The 23,370-nt window shown below is 41.4% G+C and overlaps 1 protein-coding gene across 5 annotated transcripts in view; it reads right to left on the bottom strand.

Annotated features, from left to right (window-relative positions):
* Nucleotides 1-23,370, bottom strand: part of KAT6B (lysine acetyltransferase 6B) — a 228,609-nt gene that overhangs the window by 95,983 nt on the left and 109,256 nt on the right. For 4 of the 5 annotated variants that reach the window (XM_073596770.1, XM_073596768.1, XM_073596771.1 and 1 more), the window contains 4 exons: nucleotides 18,838-18,953; nucleotides 18,654-18,735; nucleotides 16,126-16,258; nucleotides 4,092-5,032 (listed from right to left, as the gene is read on the bottom strand). In XM_073596770.1, coding sequence (XP_073452871.1) covers nucleotides 4,092-5,032; nucleotides 16,126-16,258; nucleotides 18,654-18,735; nucleotides 18,838-18,953 — 1,272 coding nt within the window. The remainder of the gene's footprint in view (nucleotides 1-4,091; nucleotides 5,033-16,125; nucleotides 16,259-18,653; nucleotides 18,736-18,837; nucleotides 18,954-23,370) is intronic. The other variant, XM_073596772.1, reaches the window with a different exon arrangement.

Here is a 23,370-nt window from a genome sequence, read left to right as displayed (position 1 = left end):
AAGAAAAGGAAAAAAGCCAGAGACAGAAAACTGGAAGGGAACACTGGAGGGGAAGTGTTAGAAGCCAAGTAACTAGACTAACACCTGTCTTTTTGCCCAGCTTCCTCCCTGCAGGTTCACAGGCTACCAGCTGTGCTTGCCCAGACCTCCTTGCACTGTTATAAAAGAAATATTTTAAAACCATTATCAAACAGCTTATCTTTCCCACCTCTTCATTTTGAGTACTGCCTACTATTGAATGGGAAGTGGAATTTAGTTGTAGAGGAGATCAAAGTGTTCATGTCTTCAAAGATGTGGACATAATTTGAAACTAATGAATGCATGTACATTTGCATAGTATTTACAGAAATGTTTAAACAATTCTGGTAGAACAAAAAGTATTGCAATGACATATTTCATGTAGTTTTACTCTGTACTGTAAGCAGTCAAGCTAGAGAAAAAGGTAAAAAGGTATTATTTGGTGGAATGAGTAGGATAAAAGCAAGCAATGATGAAAGAAATGAAAGAACATGCATGGGTTGAGCTGATGAAAAGCAGAGTTAGAGTTGGGGACAACACAGTACCCAAATAATACAGCCAGATGGGAGAACACTGGACCAGCCATGCCAAAAAGCCAAAGCAATGAAGATATGGAGGCCAGGGAGGTGGTAATAGCTGAGCTATTCTATAGCATTGATCAAATGGTAAGAAATACCAGGCAGAACATGAGCACACTATGTGGAAAGAGGGAATTTAAATCTAAAGAGGTTAAGTAACACAAGGTAAGCTACGCTGAAATCTATATATCAGACGGAGATGTTTTTGCTAAGACTAGAAAGGGAAAAATTAGGTATGAAGCAACAGTAGTATTTTTTTTACCTGTGCTTATAAACGCAGGGATTTAAGAAAACATTAGTTAGAGCATATTGAGGCAGTTGTTTCTGACTTTTCTTTCTGAAAATGCTAGTTGCCTTGCTGTTTTGCTAATCCAATGACCGACATAAAACAAACATGGAGATCAGGAGTTCTGCCTTTACTTTCTGCACACTTGTTTTTGGTTAGCAACATTGAAGTCACTAGTAACCAAGCAACTTTCATTGCATTTTCAAGAAAAGTTCAGCAAGAGAAGTCTCCATATTTTCTTTTTAAGAATGTAGCCTTTTAATTATGATCATAAAATAGGGTCCCAATATAGAAGTTAAATCAGAGCTCCACCCAAAAGGGGAAGCTCCGATTGTCTGCCTCTTCCTCTTCTCTGCTGTCACATTTGGCACCTTTGCCCTGGTTTTGACAGGTACCCACTCCCACTTCTGGCTCAGTTCGCTGCAATGAACTGAGCCAGAAGTACAGCCCCCCTCCTACCCCCTCACCCGGCCTGTACACAAAGCGCTGAACGCTTCACGCATGTGCAGTAGGAAGCTTCATGGCCAGTTTCCCTTAGTCAAGATGGCAGCACCCGATAGCCGATTAAAAACTCGGCTCAGCTGAAGACACCGCTGGATTCCTGGACAGGCAAGTGCACTAATATTCAATATTTGTAGCTGCTGACTTAATTTTTTCTGAAGGACCCTGGAGCTCCTCTTTAAAGTACATTTCTACAATTTTTCAGACTTTGTTACTATTTTTACTCTTACACTTCTGTGTTTTTGAGGCAAATTTGCACTAGGCATATACAGGGCAAAATCATCAACTTTGTCTGCAGGCTTCATTTGCTTGATTTTATTGTTATCTGGAGTTCTGAACAGAGTGCAGAAGAAAGGACTTTAGACTGTAAATTCTTTATTTTCAGTTAAGATACAAAAACATAAAAAAAGCACACAAAGGTTTTTAGTTAAATTTCTAAACCATATATATATATGTATATATATATATCTTTTAAATCACTGTACTCCATAGAATGTTGCTAGTCTTGCGCTACCTTCTATACATACACAGAATATATATATATACACACACACACACACACATATATAATATATATATATATATATATATATATATATATATATATATATATATATATATATATATATATATATATATATATATATATATATATATATATATATATATATATATATACATATACATACATACACATACATACACATACAGTGGGGCAAAAAAGTATTCAGTCAGCCACCAATTGTGCAAGTTCTCCCACTTAAAATGTGAGAGACGCCTGTAATTATCATAGGTATACCTCAAATATGAGAGACAAAATATGGAAACAAATCCAGACAATCACATTGTCTGATTTTTGAAAGAATTTTTTTGCAACACGGACTTTCAACTCCCTCCAAAGGTTTTCTATGGGGTTGAGATCTGGAGACTGGCTGGCCACTCCAGGACCTTGAAATGCTTCTTACGAAGCCACTCCTTCATTGCCCGGGCAGTGTGTTTGGGATCATTGTCATGCTGAAAGACCCAGCCACGTTTCATCTTCAATGCCCTTGCTGATGGGAGGAGGTTTGCACTCAAAATCTCATGATACATGGCCCCATTCATTCTTTCATGTACACGGATCAGTCATCCTGTTGCCTTTGCAGAGAAACAGCCCCAAAGCATGATGTTGCCACCCCCATGCATCACAGTAGGTATGGGGTTCTTTGGTTGCAACTCAGCATTCTCTCTCCTCCAAGCACGATGAGTTGTGTTTCTACCAAAACAGTTCTACTTTGGTTTAATTTGACCATATGACATTCTCCCAATCCTCTTATGGATCGTCCAAATGCTCTCTAGCAAACCTCAGACGGCCCGGACATGTACTGCTTAAACAGGGGGACACGTCTGGCACTGCAGGATCTGAGTCCCTGGTGGCATAGTGTGTTACTGATGGTAGCCTTTGTTATGTTGGTCCCAGCTCTCTGCAGGTCATTCACTAGGTCCCCCCCGTGTGGCTCTGGAATTTTTGCTCACCGTTCTTGTGATCATTTTGACCCCACGGGGTAAGATCTTGCGTGGAGCCCCAGATCGAGGGAGATTATCAGTGGTCTTGTATGTCTTCCATTTTCTAATTATTGCTCTCATAGTTGATTTCTTCACACCAAGCTGTTTGCCTATTGCAGATTCAGCCTCCCCAGCCTGGTGCAGGTCTACAATTTTGTTTCTGTGTCCTTCACCATTGTAGAGTTTGGAGTGTGACTGTTTGAGGTTGTGGACAGTTGTCTTTTATACTGATAACAAGTTCAAACAGGTGCCATTAATGCAGGTAATGAGTGGAGGACAGAGGAGCCTTTTAAAGAAGAAGATACAGGTCTGTGAGAGCCAGAAATCTTGCTTGTTTGTAGGGGACCAGTTACTTAATATGCACCATAATATGCAAATAAATTCTTTCAAAAATCAGACAATGTGATTGTCTGGATTTGTTTCCACATTTTGTCTCTCATAGTAGAGGTATACCTAAATGACAATTACAGGCCTCTCTCATCTTTTTAAGTGGGAGAACTTGCACAATTGGTGGCTGACTAAATACTTTTTTGCCCCACACTATATATATATATATTTTTTTAATTTATTTATTTATTTTTTTACTATGTTCTACATGATTCATGATGTTGTACAGACTAGTCATGTACTAATATTTACCTACAAATGTTAGTGGTCTCAGGAGCCTCCAAGCAATGCAATTAGTTGTCCTACATCTGAATTTTGCAACTGACTCCTGACCAGTTGAAACAATCTACTGGAGATTATTTCATGCATTATCAAAACTTTGTTCTTCAAAATGAAAAGGACAGCTTCTTGTCAAGCATTCTATAAAATATACAACTAGAGCTGGTCATAGATAGATCATTTTCTCTTGAATAGCCATCCGGCTGATTCACTAGATCGACTTTTCTCAAACTGCAATGGCCATAGATGGACCTAATCTCTGTTATCTGTTGAACTGGACGAATTTCGATCTACGGCCAGTTGAACTCCTGAGTTTGCCTTGGCTTTATTTGTTGTAAATTATCCCTAAACAGTTGTCTGACCAGGGAGGAAAAGACTGCATTAGCAGCACTACCATTAAAAGGCAAGTGACACAGTATGTTACAAAAATGTTCAAATGCTACTGCTAAAGTGCAATATAAAAGTACAGAGGAAAGGGTTCTAAAGCCTCTGCTTACCATCATCCTGGACGGTCCTAGTCCTTCTGTCTGCCAAGCTGACCTTTCCTGGTGTCCTGGCTCCCGCCCCTATAGGTCCCACTTTGTACTTTAACCTGCCTAGTGTCCTGTGTTTTATAAAGAATGAGGAGCGCTTGTACTGAGCAATGGCTTTCAACGCCCGACCCCGAGGCACTGCCCAACTTGGAGGGCTGGAGTGGGAGAGAAGGAGCCTACTCCTTGCGTCCCTTTTGCCAAAGTAGTGGGTTGAGGTGTACAGTCTGCCTTTTTGGCGAAGGCGCTTTGGAGGTGCATAGCTTGGGTGGCTTTTTTGGCGTGGCTGGCCCTGAGTAGCATAGATATGGGACAGTCCATCAAACAGCCCCTTCAACTGACTGTTACTAGGTAGGCTTCTGAGTGATGGGGCACTGGAGTGACTTGAAGAACTCTGGGGTGAATTAGACGTGGTAGAGTTGCTGGATTGCTGTGAGGTAGGGCTGTAGCCAGAAAGGGAAGAGATTTGTGAGTGAGCAGGTGGGGGAACAAGTTGTGAGGGAGGAGGAGGGCTGCCTAGCCCATGAGTGGTACTCGTTGCCAGCCTATGGAGAGTGCAAGAGTCTGGGTCATTATGTTTTTTCCTGGGACGGTAGTGCACAGAAAAGTCTACCATTCGCCTGCGAAATTTGCGTCCCTCAGGTGATGGAGTGAAAAACTTAGTGAGGCCGTCAATTAGCCCTTTGGTTTTCCTGTTAACTTTGATAGGGGAACAGGTGGAAGTGAAGGTGGAAGTGATGGGATGGGGGCCAGGCCAAATGAGGTCAGACGCAGCCAGGCTGCTGATGGGGTCCGATGCAGCATGACCAGATGGCAGTGTGGTGGGACACATTTTATTTTTTTGACTCCTACCGGATGGCCCCCTTCCTGGTAATGAGTTCACAGATGTTCCATCATTGGGCATACACCTGCAAGTAACACAGTGATTTTAGCAAACAAAAAAAACACCCATAAATAACCTAAATTAATTTAAAAAATAATGATTACATTTCAAAAAATAAATCAGTAGATTTAAGAAATAATATCATGCATTTAGAAGTTTGCTTCTTCAGTTGACACACAGGGTTTCAAGAAAAATGCTGATGAATTGTTTACAAGGACTATTTCTATGATCTGTTATGGACTTCAACTTTGAGTTTGGCTACCTTTATGGTTCCCCTGCACCTCTAAAAAACCTGGCCAATTTAGTTATCTGCACAAAGACTACACCTAAGATGGTGAAAATGAATTCTGCAGATTTTAGTAAAATTACATGGGCACCCTTTGCACGTGAATGCGATTATTAGATACATTACATGTATAGTAAACAAGATAAAGAAAAACCATAGTACTTTAAAGCGTTTCACATCTAAGCATACTAGTTAAAGTATGTATAACCAAAACTTTTTTTTGTTTTGATACAATAGGGTAGGGTAAAACCCATCAGTATTTTTCTGCTCCCTCTCTCTCTTCAGTTGGGTAATTTTTTCCCTACTTCCTGTCCTGGAAAGGTATGAAAAACTCTCAACGAATTTAGGGAAACTGGCTTCTTAGACAGCTGTCACTGGATCAGGTGCCCCTTTTGGAAAAATTATTTTCACTTTTTCTGGTGACCACTGTAAAATTTTGGATTTCCCATTTTTTTCTGTCTTGGTCACAAGGACAAGGGTGACTTTAATCAGTAGGGGCACAGAAAGCAATAGAAACTTGGCATGGGTTCTAATCCTTCCCTACTTTATTTCAAACAAAAAATGGCTAGGCTATGCATATACAAGGTAAATTTTGATTTTAAAAATATATGGAACAGCAGACATTTCTGACTTGTAAAGGCACAAGTTCAAAGGCTGTCATCCCTAATATTCCCTCAGTACTTGCCGAAACACTGACTTGGTGTAAGCATGTGAATATGGGTGTTGAGGTGATACCCGCCTTTATACTACATCGTAATTCTATGTTTAGTGGCTCTGTATATCAGGCAGAAAACAGTATATCGTTTTCAAAGAGAACTAACTGAAATGTTGAGAGAGAAGATAAAGACACAAGCTTTTTAATGCACAAAAGCTCAGGAAGGAACTCGCCATATTATACACATGCTATATGCTTACTATACTGTATGTGAATCTTTATGTTTTGTTCATAACTGTATTATACACCACTAAGGCATGGTCTCACTGAATTGCATGACAATGAAAAACACAAAGCTGCCAATGGTGCAATGCAGTGCAAATTTGTGGTCCACAGACATCAATGGAGGTGCATCAAAACTCCATCTACATGCTTTTTTTGATGCATTTTTGTGTGCGATTTGAGCTGGTCAGAAACAGGCACCCACCGGCATCCTAAAAACCAGTAGCTTATCCTTGCTGTGAGCAGTAGGGATGAGTCATCAGTTGTTTAAGTGGTAGTAAATGGTTTAGAAAGAAATAAAAATACCCTTCAAGGTAAAAGGCATAATGTGCTAGTAAGACTTGCCTTGAAACAAAGCACTCCAGCGGCGCACTGTCACCGCTACAGAGGCTTTCGTCATCATCCAGTCTTCTTTCTGGGTTCGCGGGCTGCGGCCGCTTGAAGGAACAAGCTCTGATGACGTGCGCACAGGAGTCAGGGCCATGGCACAGGGCTCTAAAGGAATGGCACTGGAATGCTGTTCCTTTAGAGCTCATGCTGCCTAGAATATCTCCTTAACAGTGCATGTTTAGGAGATATTATTTAACCTACAGGTAAGCTTTATTATAAAATTACCTGTAGGTAAAAATAAAGATACTGCCTTTACTACCACTTTAAGGAGATGGCACGACATAACAATGATGAGTCATTCCCAGCTGACAGCAGAATGTAAACAAAACCTCCAAACTACAGGCACAGCTATGAGGGGGACATTTTGCCCCCAGTTATGTCAACCTAACAATGGGCACATGGGAAGCCAATTACATTTAAACCACAACCCTTTTATCCAACATTTGGCATTTTTTGGCAGGTATATTGTAGATATTGTTCTCAACTAGGACAGTCCTCTCACCATCATTGCCCATCTTGTTCAATTCTGTAACAAGCACCATTATGGACTGTCCTTTACCTATGTTGCTGATACAACCTCAATAGTGTTCTTGGATCTAGAGTTAGGTATTTTAGGCTCTAGAATTACCTCCAAGAATCACTATCGCTGCAAATTTGTACATTCACTCCAGTAGCTGCCACCACCAAGAAGCTTTTGCCACCTCACTAGTGCAGAACAAGATATTAAGACAGATCAGGCCCCAATTAGGTTCATCACTCAATTTCACAATAAGTGCAAAAAGATGACGATTTGTGCCCAGCATTGGAACATTCTATTACATGATCCAGTACTAGGTTCCACATTTCATTCCAGACACCTCTGCATACTGTCGGGTCTGGAATATCAAAAGCCAGATTGCACCTAGTCAAACCAAATGCAGTAATACCCATTCTGTCTCGGGCAATCTATTTGGAAACCTGCTAGAGATGTTTGTTTGAATGTCGTAAAATCAAATGTCTTACATGCCAGTTTGTCTCCCATGGTAAAAGATCTCTCCATGCCAATAGCAGAACCTACTTCAGCTCAAAGTTTTTATTTGTTCTACAGAATTTGTAGTTTATGCTCTTTCCTGACCCTGCAGTCTTGCTATGTGTGGGCAGGACTATCAGGACTTAAACAGAGCAAGGTTTTGAGAACAAAGTTGCACCATCAAGCAGGGGAGCCAAACATTTTAAAAGAGATTTAGGTGCCTGGGTGGTGGAACAAATGCCTGACAAATATTCCAAAGCTGAACATTTCAAAAGGCTATGCGAGCAAGTAATGGTCTGGAATTTTTCCTTAAACACTATCCTCCAATGGCTTGAAATGAAGAAATAGAAACAGACATTTAAAGTGTTTGTTACCCCAAAACTTCATATTCCTGATATGTGCCTGCTGTACCATGTGCTTGTATGAGAAAGTATCCTGTTCTTTGTATTGATTCCTGTATGTGAAACTCTGGTGTTGTACCTCTGCTTTCCTATTATAAACTGACCAAACTAAGCCGAAGAGCACAGTATGGTCAGTTCTCTAGCTATGTTGGGAACTCAGCCTGCTCTCCAAAGATCAAACTTGTCCTGACACGTCCCCACTGCACAGCCATTCACTGGGAAGATCGGTGTGCTGCTGTTGCTTCTCCTCCCCCATCCCTTATGCAGCTGAGAACAGAGGGAATGTGATCACTTATACAGTGCCTTGAAAAAGTATTCATACCAATTGAAATTTTCCACATTTTGTCATGTTACACCCAAAAACAAATTTATTTTATTGGGATTTTATATGATAGATCAACACAAAGTGGCACATAATTGTGAAGTGGAAGGAAATTTAAAATTTTTTTAAATATATGAAAAAAGTGTGGCGTGCATCTGAATTCAGCCGCCCCGCCCCCCCAAGTCAATACTACGTAGAACCACCTTTTGCTGCAATTACAGCTGAAAGTCTCTTTGGGTAGGTCTCTACCAGCTTTGCACATCTAGATTGAAATTTTTTGCCCATTCTTCTTTGCAAATGAGCTCAAGCTCTGTCAGATTGGCTGGAGAGCGTCTGAACAGCAATTTTCAAGTCTTGCCACAGATTCTCAATTGGATTTAGGTCTAGACTTTGATTGGGCCATTCTAATACACGAATATGCTTTGATCTAAACCATTCCATTGTAGCTCTGGCTGTATGTTTAGGGTCGTTGTCCTTCTGAAAGGTGAACCTCTGCCACAATCTCGTCTTTTGCAGACTATCAGGTTGCAGATTGCCCTGTATTTGGCTACATCCATCTTCCAATCAACTTTGACCAGCTTCCCTGTTCCTGCTGAAAAAAGCATCCCCACAACATGATACTGCCACCACCATGTTTCAGGGTAGGTATAGTGTGTTCAGGGTGATGTGCAGTGTTCATTTTTCTGCCACACATTGTGCTTTGCTTTTAGGCCAAAGTTTAATTTTGGTCTCATCTGACCAGAGCACCTTCTTCAACAAGCTTGCTGTGTCCACCCACAGAACTTCTCGCAATCAGTTGTTTGTTCACTAACGTTCTCTAACAAACCCGAGGCTCCACAGAACAGCTGTATTTATACAGAGATGTATTATACACAGGTGGACCATTTACTAATTGGTTCCACTACATTTTAGTTAGGGGTAACAGAGTAAAGGGGATCAAATACAAATGCACGCCACACTTTAGATATTTGTAAAAAATTTTGAAAAACCATTTATAATTTTCCTTCCACTTCACAATTATGTGCCATACATATAAAATGAAACTTTTATATTGGATGTTTATTGAACTTTGAAAGGGGCAGTCCTTCCTTATTCTATATTGGACTGTAATTGTTTTGGTACAGCATTACATATTGAGTTGAAATGCTCAGCCATCCAAACCTACTGTAACAACATCTTCCAGGTCTATAAACACTTATCAATTATATCTCGGCAACTGTTACAGGAAGCCACACTGCTCTAACCATTGCTAAAACCTGGACTGCTTTCCATGACCTTTAGAGAAATGCACCTGTGGTCACATGATCGCCAGTCCTTCTGACCCTGGGCATTCAGAACTGTTTAAAGGGATGCCAGGGTGGGCGGAAAGGGGTTAAATGCAAAGAAAGTAACCTGGGAAAAACAAACTTTATAATTCCAAAATCACTTTTGCTTGCATTTACATACACCTGTATCCATATACAATTGTTACATGCATTTAGAAATGTACTATAAAAGCATGTATACCACTGACATTGTGAATGAGGCCTTACAGCTGAATGAACACCACCGATGTTCCACAGGTGGTGGGCTACTTGACTTCACAGGAGAAGCTAAGACCCACATACTACTTGCTTGGATATCTAGATCTACTAATCTTTTTGACATGCAGCTTTCAGTAAAAGGTAACCTTTGGTCCTGTATGTCTAACATATGCCCAGCTACTTGTACCCATTAGTGGGTATATAAAAAAAAAAAAAAATACATTACCTCCCTAGCGCCACTATGCACAAAATCTCACGAGCACCCTCCAATTCCCATTATCTAAGGAAAAGGTCTCCCAAATTGATAAACTCCTCATTTCCGTTTCCAAGCCATCAGAGGCTTAGAATGCCTATATGCAAAAGTGGGAACAGGCCTTGCGGGAAGAGCTGCTCTTGAAGACATGGCATCTTATTTGGTCTCAGGCATCTAAAAGCTCCATATGTACCTTATATAAGGAAAACCAGTGTAATGCCGCGTACACACGGTCGGACTTTTCGTCTACAAAAGTCCGACAGCCTGTCCGACAGACTTCCGGCGGACTTTCGGCGGACTTGCAGCAGACTTTCTAACGAACGGACTTGCCTACACACGACCACACAAAAGTCCGACGGATTCGTACGTGATGACGTACACCGGACTAAAATAAGGAAGTTCATAGCCAGTAGCCAATAGCTGCCCTAGCATGGGTTTTTGTCCGTCGGACTAGCATACAGACGAGCGGATTTCGGGGTCCGTCGTAGTTACGACGTAAAGATTTGAAGCATGTTTCAAATCTAAAGTCCGTCGGATTTGAGGCTGAAAAAGTCTGCTGAAAGTCCGGAGAAGCCCACACACGATCGGATTACCAGCCAGCTTTAGTCCGTCGGCGTCCGTTGGACTTTTGTAGACGAAAAGTCCGACCGTGTGTACGCGGCATTAGATTCGCTTTCACTGGTATCACGCCCCAGATCTGCTCCACTCCATATATCCCTCTGCTGATCGCTGTTGCTGGCGATGCTAAAAGGATCCAAGCACATTGTACCACATCTATTGGTCCTGCCCGTTGTTTGCTCCCTAATAGCAGATGGTCCACTCCTTAAATCCATTCCATTTTTGGATCCTGCATTTCTTTTAATTCTAAAACCTTCCTCCTGTGTCTCCCTTCTTAATCCTTCTCTAAACTTTCGAAAAAAAAACAAAAAAACAACCTCTTCGCACAGGTGCTGACTGCCATGCGATGCTTGGTTAAATTCAAATGGAAGCAACGGGAGCCCACCTTCTTGACTGAACTGCACTCCAGGATTCATAATGTGAACAGGATGTAATACAGTAAGGTCCATAAATATTGGAACAATCAACACAATTCTAATCTTTTTGGCGCTAAACACCACCACAATGGATTTGAAATGAAACGAACAAGATGTGCTTTAACTGCAGACTTTCAGCTTTAATTTGAGGGTATTTACATCCAAATCAGGTGAACGGTGTAGGAATTACAACAGTTTGTATATGTGCCTCCCATTTTTTAAAGGGACCAAAAGTAATGGGACAGATTAACAATCATTCAAACTTTCACTTTTTAATACTTGGTTGCAAATCCTTTGCAGTCAATTACAGCCTGAAGTCTGGAACACAGACGCTGGGTTACTTCCCTGGTGATGCTCTGCCAGGCCTCTACTGCAACTGTCTTCAGTTCCTGCTTGTTCTTGGGGCATTTTCCCTTCAGTTTTGTCTTCAGCAAGTGAAATGCATGCTCAATCAGATTCAGGTCAGGTGATTGACTTGGCCATTGCATAACATTCCACTTCTTTCCCTTAAACTCTTTGGTTGCTTTCGCAGTATGCTTTGGGTCATTGTTCATCTGCACCGTGAAGCGCCATCCAATGAGTTCTGAAGCATTTTGCTGAATATGAGCAGATAATATTGCCTGAAACACTTCAGAATTCATCCTGCTGCTTTTGTCAGCAGTCACATCATCAATAAATACAAGAGAACCAGTTCCATTGGCAGCCATACATGTCCACGCCATGACTCTATCACCACCATGCTTCACTGATGAGGTGGTATGCTTTGGATCATGAGCAGTTCCTTTCCTTCGCCATACACTTCTCTTCCCATCACTCTGGTACAAGTTGATCTTGGTCTCATCTGTCCATAGGATGTTGTTCCAGAACTGTGAAGGCTTTTTTTAGATGTTGTTTGGCAAACTCTAATCTGGCCTTCCTGCTTTTGAGGCTCACCCATGGTTTACATCTTGTGGTGAACCCTTTATGTTCACTCTGGTGAAGTCTTCTCTTGATAGTTGACTTGGACACACATACACCTACCTCCCGGAGAGTGTTCTTGATCTGGCCAACTGTTGTGAAGGGTGTTTTCTTCACCAGGGAAAGAATTCTTCGGTCATCCACCACAGTTGTTTTCCGTGCTCTTCCGGGTCTTTTGGTGTTGCTGAGCTCACCAGTGCGTTCTTTCTTTTTAAGGATGTTCCAAATGGTTGATTTGGCCACACCTAATGTTTTTGCTATCTCTCTGATGGGTTTGTTTTGTTTTTTTCAGCCTAATGATGGCTTGCTTCACTGATAGTGACAGCTCTTTGAATCTCATATTGAGAGTTGACAGCAACAGATTCCAAATGCAAATAGCACACTTGAAATGAACTCTGGACCTTTTATCTGTTCCTTGTAAATGGGATAATGAGGGAATAACATAAACCTGGCCATGGAACAGCTGAGCAGTCAATTGTCTTAACTTTTGGTCCCTTAAAAAGTGGAAGGCACATATACAAACTGTCGTAATTCCTACACCATTCACCTGATTTGGATGTAAAGACCCTCTAATTAAGGCTGAAAGTCTGCAGTTAAAGCACAATTTGTTCATTTCATTTCAAATCCATTGTGGTGGTGTATAGAGCCAAAAATATTAGAATTGTGTCGATGTCCCAATATTTATAGACCTGGCTGCATTCCTTAACTCTTCATTAGACACTCATAACCAGGTCTGGGAATGTCCCACAACTCTTGCTGTGGGACATGCACGGATGGTAACTTTTGGTTGGGCCCCAAACTTCTTTGTACAGTGACTTTTGTTATGAGGCTGCATACCTCAGTGTGGATAAGACTTGTTTGTGAATGTGCATTTTCCCTTTCTTTTACCCACTGTATTTTTATTCAGTTATTTGTGTGATGAACCTTTTGCACTATGGCAATTTGAATGTCCTGTACTTTGTATTTTTGAAAACTGATAATAAAAATTGTCAGTTGTGAAAAAAAAATATTACCGCCCTACCTCCTGATACAAGAAAGATACCAATGCTTTGGGACCAATCTACAAGCATGAAATACGGTATTGGCATGGCAGGAATCTGCCTTATGCCGTGTACACAGGAGCGGCCTTTTCGACCGGACTGGTCCGACGGTCTTTCCCAAGGAATGGACTTGCCTACACACAATCACACCAAAGTCCGACGGATTCGTACGTGATGACGTACGACCGGACTAAAATAAGGAAGTTGATAGCCAGTAGCCAATAGCTGCCCTAGCGTCGGTTTTCGTCCGTCAGACTAGCATAGCGGACTTTGATAGGAACTGGGTCCGGCGGAGTTCCGACGTAAAGATTTGAAACATGTTCCAAATCTAAAGTCGGTCAGATTTTCGACCGAAAAAGTCCGCTGCAGGTCCGATGAAGCCCACACACATGGTCGAATTGTCCGCCGGACTCGGTCCGTTGGACCACTCCGGTCGAAAGTCCTCTCGTGTGTACGCGGCATTATTCCTATTGAGATACTGGCCTAGGTGCCTGGCTGCTTCCAGTTTTGTGCGTTTTTTTTTTTTTTTTTTTGCTAACAATAGAAACAAAATCTTCAAAGGGCTGATCCCGTGTTTTTATTCAGGATGAGCACTGCAGAAAGTGCAGAATGAATGCACTTCTAAACATTCATTTTAAGTCACTTTTTGCTTAGAAAATGTAAACTTAGCCAGTGGCATTGGTCACACAATTGTATGCAAGAAAAAAGGCTTCAATGATACAAACATTAAATCAGATCTTTACCCTTGAATGGATATTGCCTCCACCCCTCAGCTGAGCAAAATGGGCTCTTTTTTTTGTTTGTTAATTTATGTGTTGGGAGAACTGCCGGCTGAATCAGGAATGCCTGCAGCCTCCCAATGACGTAATTGAAGATGATGGTGGCGCTGGATCCGCTGGGTGGGCGAGTACTTTAAATATGCAGGACCCCAACCAGGTATGGATGGATAAAAAATAAAAAAATAGGGGGGGGGGGGGGGGTTGGGTGTTAAACTGAAAATCCACTTTAAGAAGAAATCCTATGTGATATACAGGTGCATTTCAGAAAATTGGATAATCATCAAAAATGTTATTTCAGTAATTCAATTAAAAAAGAAACTCAAATTATATAGATTACACACAGAGTGATATATTTCAAGCATTTCTTTCTTTTACTTTTGATTATGGCTTACAGCTAGTGAAAACCCATAATTCAGTATCTCGGAAATTTGGAATATTGTGAAAAAATTCTATATTGTAGACTCATTGTGTCACACTCTAATCAGTTAACTCAAAACACCTGTAAAGGTTTCCTGAGCCTTTAAATTGTCTCAGTCTGGTTCAGTAGGTTACACAATCATGGGGAAGACGTCTAACTTAACAGTTGTCCAGAAGACAGTCATTGACACCCTCCACAAGAAGGATAAGTCACAAAAGGTAATTGCTAAAGAAGTTGGCTGTTCAGAGTGCTTTATCCAAGCATATTAATGGGAAGTTGAGTGGAATGAAAAAGTGTGATAAAAAAAAGGTACACAAGCAACAGGGATAACCACAGCCTAGAGAGGATTGTGAAGCAATTTGGGGGAGATTCACAAGGAGTGGACTACGGCTGGTGTCAGTGCTTCAAGAGCCACCACACAGACGTATCGAGGACATGGGCTACAACTGTTGCATTCTTTGTGTCAAGCCACTCCTGAACCAGAGACAACATCAGAACTGTCTTACCTGGGCTAAGGAGAAAAATGTCTGGACCGTTGCTCAGTGGTACTATTTTCGGATGAAAGTAAATTTTGCATTTCAATTGGAAACCAAGGTCCCAGAGTCGGGAGGAAGCGTGGAGAGGCATAGAAACCAAGTTGCATGAGGTCCAGTGTGAAGTTTCCAGTCAGTGATGAATTGGGGAGCCATGTCATCTGCTGGAGTTGGTCCACTGTGTTTTATCAAGTCCAAAGTCAGCGCAGCCCTCTACCAGGAAATTCTAGAGCACTTCATGCTTCCCTCTGCTTACCAGCTTTATGGAGATGCTGATTTCATTTTCCAGCAGGACTTGGCACCTGCCCACACTGCCAAAAAGTACAAATACCTGGTTTAATAATCGTGTTATCCCTGTGCTTGATTGGCCAGCAAACTCATCTCACCTAAACCCCATAAACATTCTGTGGGGTACTGTCAAGGGGAAGATGAGAGACACCAGACCCAACAATGCAGACGAGCTGAAGGCTGCTATCAAAGCTACCTGGGCTTCCATAACACCTCAGCAGTGCCACAGGCCTATTGCCTCCATGCCACGCTGCAATGATGCAGCAATTCATGCAAAAGGAGCCACGACCAAGTATTGAGTGCATACTTTACTGCACATGGACATACTTTTCAGTAAGCCAATTTTTTTGTATTAAAAATACTTTTTTATTGGTCTTATGTAATCTAATTTTCTGAAATACTGAATTTTGAGTTGTCGCTACATGTAAGCAATAATCATCAAAATTAAAAGAAAGAAACGCTTGAAATATATTGCTCTGTGTGTAATGAACATATATAAATATAAGAGTTTCATTTTTTGAATTCAGTTACTGAAATAAATTAACTTTGAGGATAGTAAAATTTTTTGAGATGTATCTGTATTAGTTAGGCAATATCAACAAATTCCTTCACCAATGATCTATAATGAACCAGTCCCTAGGAGTTGTCATGGAGGAGAATGACTGTTTTCACTGAAGCACAGAGCTCTGCAGTAAAAAACAGTGAGTGAGAATCAGGTCGGACAGAAGTGATAACTTAAAAATCCAGGAAAAAAAAAAAAGAAGTAAACTACGAACTGCAAATCTGGCTAAATACAGATGTAGAAACATTGGAGGGCAGATCATGGAGGACATGACCAGGGTATCAGATATAGATATATCTCCACAGGATCTCTGTAGTATTATGCAACCAGAGTAACTCTTTTCAACATAAAAATCAAACATAAAAACAGGAAAAAGGAATACATACAACATGCGTTGCTTTAATTTGTTTTTTGGTCGGCCAATGGGTTTTGCGTATCGCCTCTTGATCTGTGCAGCTTTCTCTTGAATGATTTTACGACCCTTTTTCTTTGGCCGGCAGACATGACAAATCCACATACCTAAAAAGTGACACCATTAAATGGCTGGGATTGTGCTGCAAAAATGTAAACACCTTTTAAATTAAACTAAATTTAGTTAATGGATATTTATGACTTTATTTCTCACTATTAAAATGGATGTAAACCCTCACATACACCCAGTGGACAGCCTCATATGATACAGAGACAAAATCTCCCTACATAAGTTTTACATGTATATCTGCGGTATTCAGCTTTCTATATTCTTTAGAAAGTGCACATCGAGTGACAAATATTTCTTCCTGTTTTAGCAGTGGGAGGGGAGTCTGGGCATACACTGTGTGAGCTGATTGGAGGAAAGGCACCCCCCACACACACACATAGGCAGAGGAACAAAGAAACTTGCAGAGCTGTGCTGTGTATAGATCAGCTCTCTGCTCATCTACCTCCAAGTTCCATCCCTGACACTTTTTTTTCAACTGCTTTTATATCCTGTGTCGGAGAACTTGTCAGAATTTATCATGCTGAGGAACGCAGAAAGACACGGGACTTAGCTCTTTGGAGAGAGATAAGTAAACACTGCAGATATATATGCCCAGGTCAGATTTCATGAATGGGTTTTACATCCACTTTGAAACAAGACAGCTCTGATTTAACATCATTAAATCCTACAATTTAACCTGTTGACACCAAGCGCATATGTACAGTGGCTTGCGAAAGTATTCGGCCCCCTTGAACTTTTCAACCTTTTGCCACATTTCAGGCTTCAAACATAAAGATATAAAATATTTATTTTTTGTGAAGAATCACCAACAAGTGGGACACAATTGTGAAGTGGAACGAAATCTTTTGGATTTTTGAAACTTTTTTAACTAATAAAAAAATGAAAAGTGGGGCGTGCAAAATTATTCGGCCCCCTTGCGTTAATACTTTGTAGAGCCACCTTTTGCTGCGATTACAGCTGCAAGTCGCTTGGGGTATGTCTCTATCAGTTTTGCACATCGAGAGACTGAAATTCTTGCCCATTCTTCCTTGCAAAACAGCTCGAGCTCAGTGAGGTTGGATGGAGAGCGTTTGTGAACAGCAGTTTTCAGCTCTTTCCACAGATTCTCGATTGGATTCAGGTCTGGACTTTGACTTGGCCATTCTAACACCTGGATACGTTTATTTGTGAACCATTCCTTTGTAGATTTTGCTGTATGTTTGGGATCATTGTCTTGTTGGAAGATAAATCTCCGTCCCAGTTTCAAGTCTTTTGCAGACTCCAACAGGTTTTCATCCAGAATGGTCCTGTATTTGGCTGCATCCATCTTCCCCTTAATTTTAACCATCTTCCCTGTCCCTGCTGAAGAAAAGCAGGCCCAAACCATGATGCTGCCACCACCATGTTTGACAGTGGGGATGGTGTGTTGAGTGTGATGAGCTGTGTTGCTTTTACGCCAAACATATCGTTTTGCATTGTGGCCAAAAAGTTCGATTTTGGTTTCATCGGACCAGAGCACCTTCTTCCACATGTTTGGTGTGTCTCCCAGGTGGCTTGTGGCAAACTTTAGACGAGACTTTTTATGGATATCTTTGAGAAATGGCTTTCTTCTTGCCACTCTTCCATAAAGGCCAGATTTGTGCAGTGTACGACTGATTGTTGTCCTATGGACAGATTCTCCCACCTCAGCTGTAGTTCTCTGCAGTTCATCCAGAGTGATCATGGGCCTCTTGGCTGCATCTCTGATCAGTCTTCTCCTTGTCTGAGCTGAAAGTTTAGAGGGACAGCCAGGTCTTGGTAGATTTGCAGTGGTCCGATACTCCTTCCATTTCAAAATGATCGCTTGCACAGTGCTCCTTGGGATGTTTAAAGCTTGGGAAATCCGGCTTTAAACTTCTCCACAACAGTATTACGGACCTGCCTGGTGTGTTCCTTGGTCTTCATGATGCTCTCTGCGCTTTCAACAGAACCCTGAGACTATCACAGAGCAGGTGCATTTATACAGAGACTTGATTACACACAGGTGGATTCTATTTATCACCATCAGTCATTTAGGACAACATTGGATCATTCAGAGATCCTCGCTGAACTTCTGGAGTGAGTTTGTTGCACTGAAAGTAAAGGGGCCGAATAATTTTGCACGCACCACTTTTCAGTTTTTTAATTGCTAAAAAAGTTTTAAATATCCAATAGATTTCGTTCCACTTCACAATTGTGTCCCACTTGTTGGTGATTCTTCACAAAAAATTAAAATTTTATATCTTTATGTTTGAAGCCTGAAATATGGCAAAAGGTTGAAAAGTTCAAGGGGGCCGAATACTTTCGCAAGCCACTGTATATATTGCATCATGGAGATAGGCCTTCTTCCAAGGCATCACATATGTACACTACTGTGTTTGCACTGGATGAGTGCTCCATGCATGCTTCAAATTTTATAAATGGAAAAATTCATACCCTTTGGCATGCGGGCCAGAGGTGGGTCACAGCATTCCATGTGAAATCCTCGATCACAAGAGTCACAAAAAAGCATATTATCCTGGAAGAGAAAGTGAAATGAGAGTTTGATCACTGGCGTTTAAACCTAATGGCTAAAATAATTAACCAAACAAATAAATGTGAACAGCCCTACAGAACTCACTGCATTTTTGCCTTGAATCCTACAGGCACTGCAAGTTTTGCATTCGATGCACTGCCACCTCAGTGCTTTTACATTAGAGGTGAGCTCTGGACAGAATTTTAAACACGATGGGTGACCTGGAGAGTAAGAAAGTGCAAAGGGGTAATGTTATAAACTGCAGCCACCAAGAAAAAGAGCACAGTAACAAAACAGGAAGCAAAAAAGAGATGTGCATCATTAAAGCATTACCTGCAATACAACAAACTAAGGCCCCATTCACACCTGAGCGTTTTGTAGCTTGAAGCCTGAAGCTACAAAACACTTGAGGGGAAAAAATCCATTTTTCTCTATGGAGATGGTTCACATCTCCACTCCAAGTCGGCTGAAGCCCAACACCTGAAGCTCAAACAAGTTCTGGACCCATATTTTGTCGCTCGAATCGGGCAGTTTTGGAGCAGGAAGCAGATGACAAAATCTAAAAACATAGCAACAAATGATTAAACAGATGATCGTTTTTGCTATTGGCTAATAAAAAAATCGCCAAAGCTCAAAAACGCCAGAAAAAGCTGCATGGAAACGCGCATCAAAACGCCTCAAAAACACTACAATCAGGTGTGAATGGGGCCTTAGGGTTGTCACCATTGGTCTGCTAAGTTGAAGCCATCATAAAGGATTAATGCTCATTTAAAAAGGTGCATGGAGAGGACATTGGCAGTGTTATCTAAGGCCTTAATTAACAGAGACACCTTGAGAGCATGCAGCAGCCTGAACCTAAGACCAGCCATACATGAAGCAAATTTCTTTCAAAGCCGCTCGATTCCCCCATCAGCACAAACAGTGTTGATGCGGGAATAACTCCTGCTGGGCTCCTGACAGCGATTATTGCTAGTGGCTATAGCAGCCACTAGCGATATTCACAAGAGAATCCAGCAGGCTGGTGGTACCCAAGTTGATCGAGCAACTTTGTTCATTCAGCCTACCCATTAACAATTTGAATCTAAAAATATTTGCTGGCAACCAGGTCCTGGGTGCCCTGCTCAGATGCCATGTTGACGTGGAAAGATAGCGCTGGACCCGTAGGTTTACTTCACTGGTATTGTTATCTTAAGGTATTACTGCTGGTGTAAATTATCTGGTTCCTGGGCTCCCGCTGAGCGTACGCAGATGTGCGTACTCTGCTTTCCGGGGTTATACCGGGATGATGCCCACAGCTGCAGGCATTATGCCGGTACTGTTTTTTTTAGAGCCGGTGATCGGCTATCCAGTTATAACAACCAATGTGGCTAAAAGCCGCTCGGCTGTTATACCGGAGGAGTGGAGGGGACGCCCCCCACCTCTCTTCCCGGGCCTCCCGTTCCATCGGGTGGCCCGATGACCAATCCACAGCCTCTGGCGGCTAGGGACAGACTGGAACGAAGCCGTGACCGGCTTCGCTCCAGCCTCCTAATCGTAAACACGGAAGCTACGTCATGCCGAAAATGGCGATCTGAATACTTTGAAGTGCAAAGGAGGGATTGGGGGTCTTTTAGAACCCCGATCTCTCCATAAAGAGTACCTGTCACCACCTATTACTGTCACAAGGGATTTTTACATTCCTTGTGAGAGCAATAAAAGTGATCACAATTTTTTTTTTCTTTAAAACACAATTTATTAATATAAAAATAATTAAAATAAATAAGAAATTTTTTTTTTTTTAAAAGTGCCCCCATCCCCGCGCAGCAAAGAAAACGCATACAGAAGTCGCGCCCGCATATGTAAACTGTGTTCAAATCACACATGTGAGGTATCGCCACGATCGTCAGAGAGAGCAATAATTCTAGCAATAGATCTCCTCTGTAACTCTAACCTGGTAACCGTAAAACAAATTTAAAACGTCGCCGATGGAGATTTTTAGGTACCGTAGTTTGTCGCCATTCCACGAGTGCGTGCAGTTATAAAGTGTGACATGTTTGGTATCTATTTACTCGGCGCAACATCATCTTTCACATTATACAAAAAAATTGGACTAATTTTACTGTTTGTTTTTTTTTAAATTCATGAAAGTGTCCCTTTTCCCAAAAAGTTGCGTTTAAAACACTGCTGCACAAATACCGTGTGACACAAAATATTCCAACAATCGCCATTTTATTCTCTAGATTCTCTGCTAAAAAAAATATATATATTTTGTTTGGGGGCGCTAAGTAATTTTCTAGTAAAAATTTGGATTTTAACTTGTAAACACCAAATGTCAAAAATAGGCTTAGTCATGAAAGGGTTAATATAATAAAGTTTTATCTGAACCTCTTAGAAGTGGTGTGGCACTTTAACTCTTTCTATACTGCATGTCTTAGCAAAATGTATCTGCAACCCTGAGAAAAATTCATAAACGATACTGCAGTTTCTCATCTTGCCCTAATGCGGGTCACCAGAACTGAACTTTATCCTGCAAGGTTAGTAGCAAACCAGTCTTTGATGGCGATTATTACTTTTCTGAAAACAATGCCATCTCATGTAAGCAGAGGAGGGAACACATCGTATGCAGCAGAGTCAGGCTAGTCATCAATGGATGGAGCAAATCCCTGCAATGCTGCATTGAGCCACTAGAATGAGACTGCTTCCCTCCAGTGGGCTGAGGAGCAGCAGTTTGTCTAAAGTGCATAGGAGCTGGGGATGATCCCGTGATCCATTAAGTGCTAGTTCACACCAGATACAGTTCTGGGCGCTTTTTTCTTCAGTAAAAATGCATGCAGTGTTTTCCATGTATTCCAATTTCTGGTGCAGAAACTGACTGGAATTGACTGCATTGGTGTGAACTAGAGCAATTGAATACATGAAAAACACTGTGCATGCCTTTTTAGTGCAGAAAAAAAGTGCATCTGGAACAGCATCTGGTGTGAACTGGCCCTCACAGTAAAGACGACCAGATGAATTAATGCACAGATCCCAGCCACACACTCTGCTGCTGCTACTGGGTCAGGTCAGGCTGGAAGGAAAACAAAAACACAGGCACCTTACCCAGCTCCTGAGATCTTTGCAGTGCATCTCCTTCCTTCCTATGTCAACAACACCGCTAGAATCCCAATTCAGACAAACAGATAGCTGGTACTGCTGCACTCCTGGTGGGTTTATTATAAAATTGTATAGCCTTCAGTGTAACACAGGTGTGATGCATGCAAGATACGGTAAGTGGCTAGGGAAAGACTGGTAAGGATGAGCTCAGGCGTGTTTGCAAGTCCACGTGCCCACCAGGAAGCTGCCCCTTCCGCAGCGCTAACCAAGGTAGCGAGACATTTCCTGATCTGTGCAGCTGCGGATCAGGAAATGTCTTACTGCCTGTGATCAGCACTGCGGAGTGTCAGCTTCCTGGCGGGCGCTAACATGTGGACTTGTGAACATGCCTGAATGCATCCTTACTGTTAAGAAGCATGGTTGCAACTGACATACTTGAGCTTTGTTACAGATTGGATACTGCCAATATAAGACTGAGTCAGCAGATATATCAAAGGTGCTGAATATAGTAAAACACCCAAAGTGCAACAATGTGTACCTACTACAGTACTGGGCAAAAGTTTTAGGCAGGTGTGAAGAAATGTTGTAAGAATGCTTTAACCACTTCAGCCCCGGAAGAATTTACCCCCTTCCTGACCAGAGCACTTTCTGCGATTTGGCACTGCGTCCCTTTAACTGACAATTGCGAGGTCGTGCGACGTTGTACCCAAACAAAATTGACGTCCTTTTTTCCCCACAAATAGAGCTTTCTTTGGTGGTATTTGATCGCCTCTGCGGTTTTTATTTTTGCGCTATAAACAAAAAGAGCGACAATTTTGAAAAAAAACCGCTTTTTTTTTTTTTTTTTTTTAACTTTTTGCTATAATAAATATCCAAAAATATATATATATATATCCCCAAAATAATATATAAATAAAAATATTTTTCTTCTACATATTTTTGGAAAAAAAAAAAAATTTGCAATAATTATTAATTGGTAATATTAATTGGTTTGCGCAAAAGTTACAGCGTCTCCAAAATAGTGGATCGTGACTGCGACATTATGGCGGACACATCGGACAATTTTGCCACATTTTTGGAACCACTGGCATTAATACAGCGATCAGTGCGATTAAAAATGCATTGATTACTGTAAAAATGTCACTGGCAGTGAAGCGGTTAACACTAGGGGGCGGTGAAGGAGTTAAATATGTTCCCTGGGAGGTGATTCTAAGTGAAGGGGGAGGGACTAAGTACAGGAAGTGACAGATCGTGGTTCCTAGCTAATAGGAACACACGATCTGTCACTCCTGTCAGAACAGAACAGGGAAGTGTGTGTTTACACACACTTGTCCCTGTTCTGTGTCTCCTGGTCTGCTATCTGGACCCCGCGACATCACGTACAGTAATGTGATTTCACGTAGGGGAGCCAACCTGCCGCAGTAAAACTGCGGCGGCTGGTCTGGAAGCGGTTAAGTATACATTTTAATTGTTTATTTTCATCAATTTACAAAACGTAAAGTGAGTGAACAGAAGAAAAAAAATATCTAAATCAAATCAAATCAATATTTGGTGTGACTACCCTAT

The sequence above is a fragment of the Aquarana catesbeiana genome, linkage group LG08 (assembly GCF_042186555.1).
Source record: "Aquarana catesbeiana isolate 2022-GZ linkage group LG08, ASM4218655v1, whole genome shotgun sequence".
Taxonomy (NCBI): Eukaryota; Metazoa; Chordata; class Amphibia; order Anura; family Ranidae; genus Aquarana; species Aquarana catesbeiana.
This window is presented reverse-complemented; position numbering and strand designations above follow the sequence as displayed.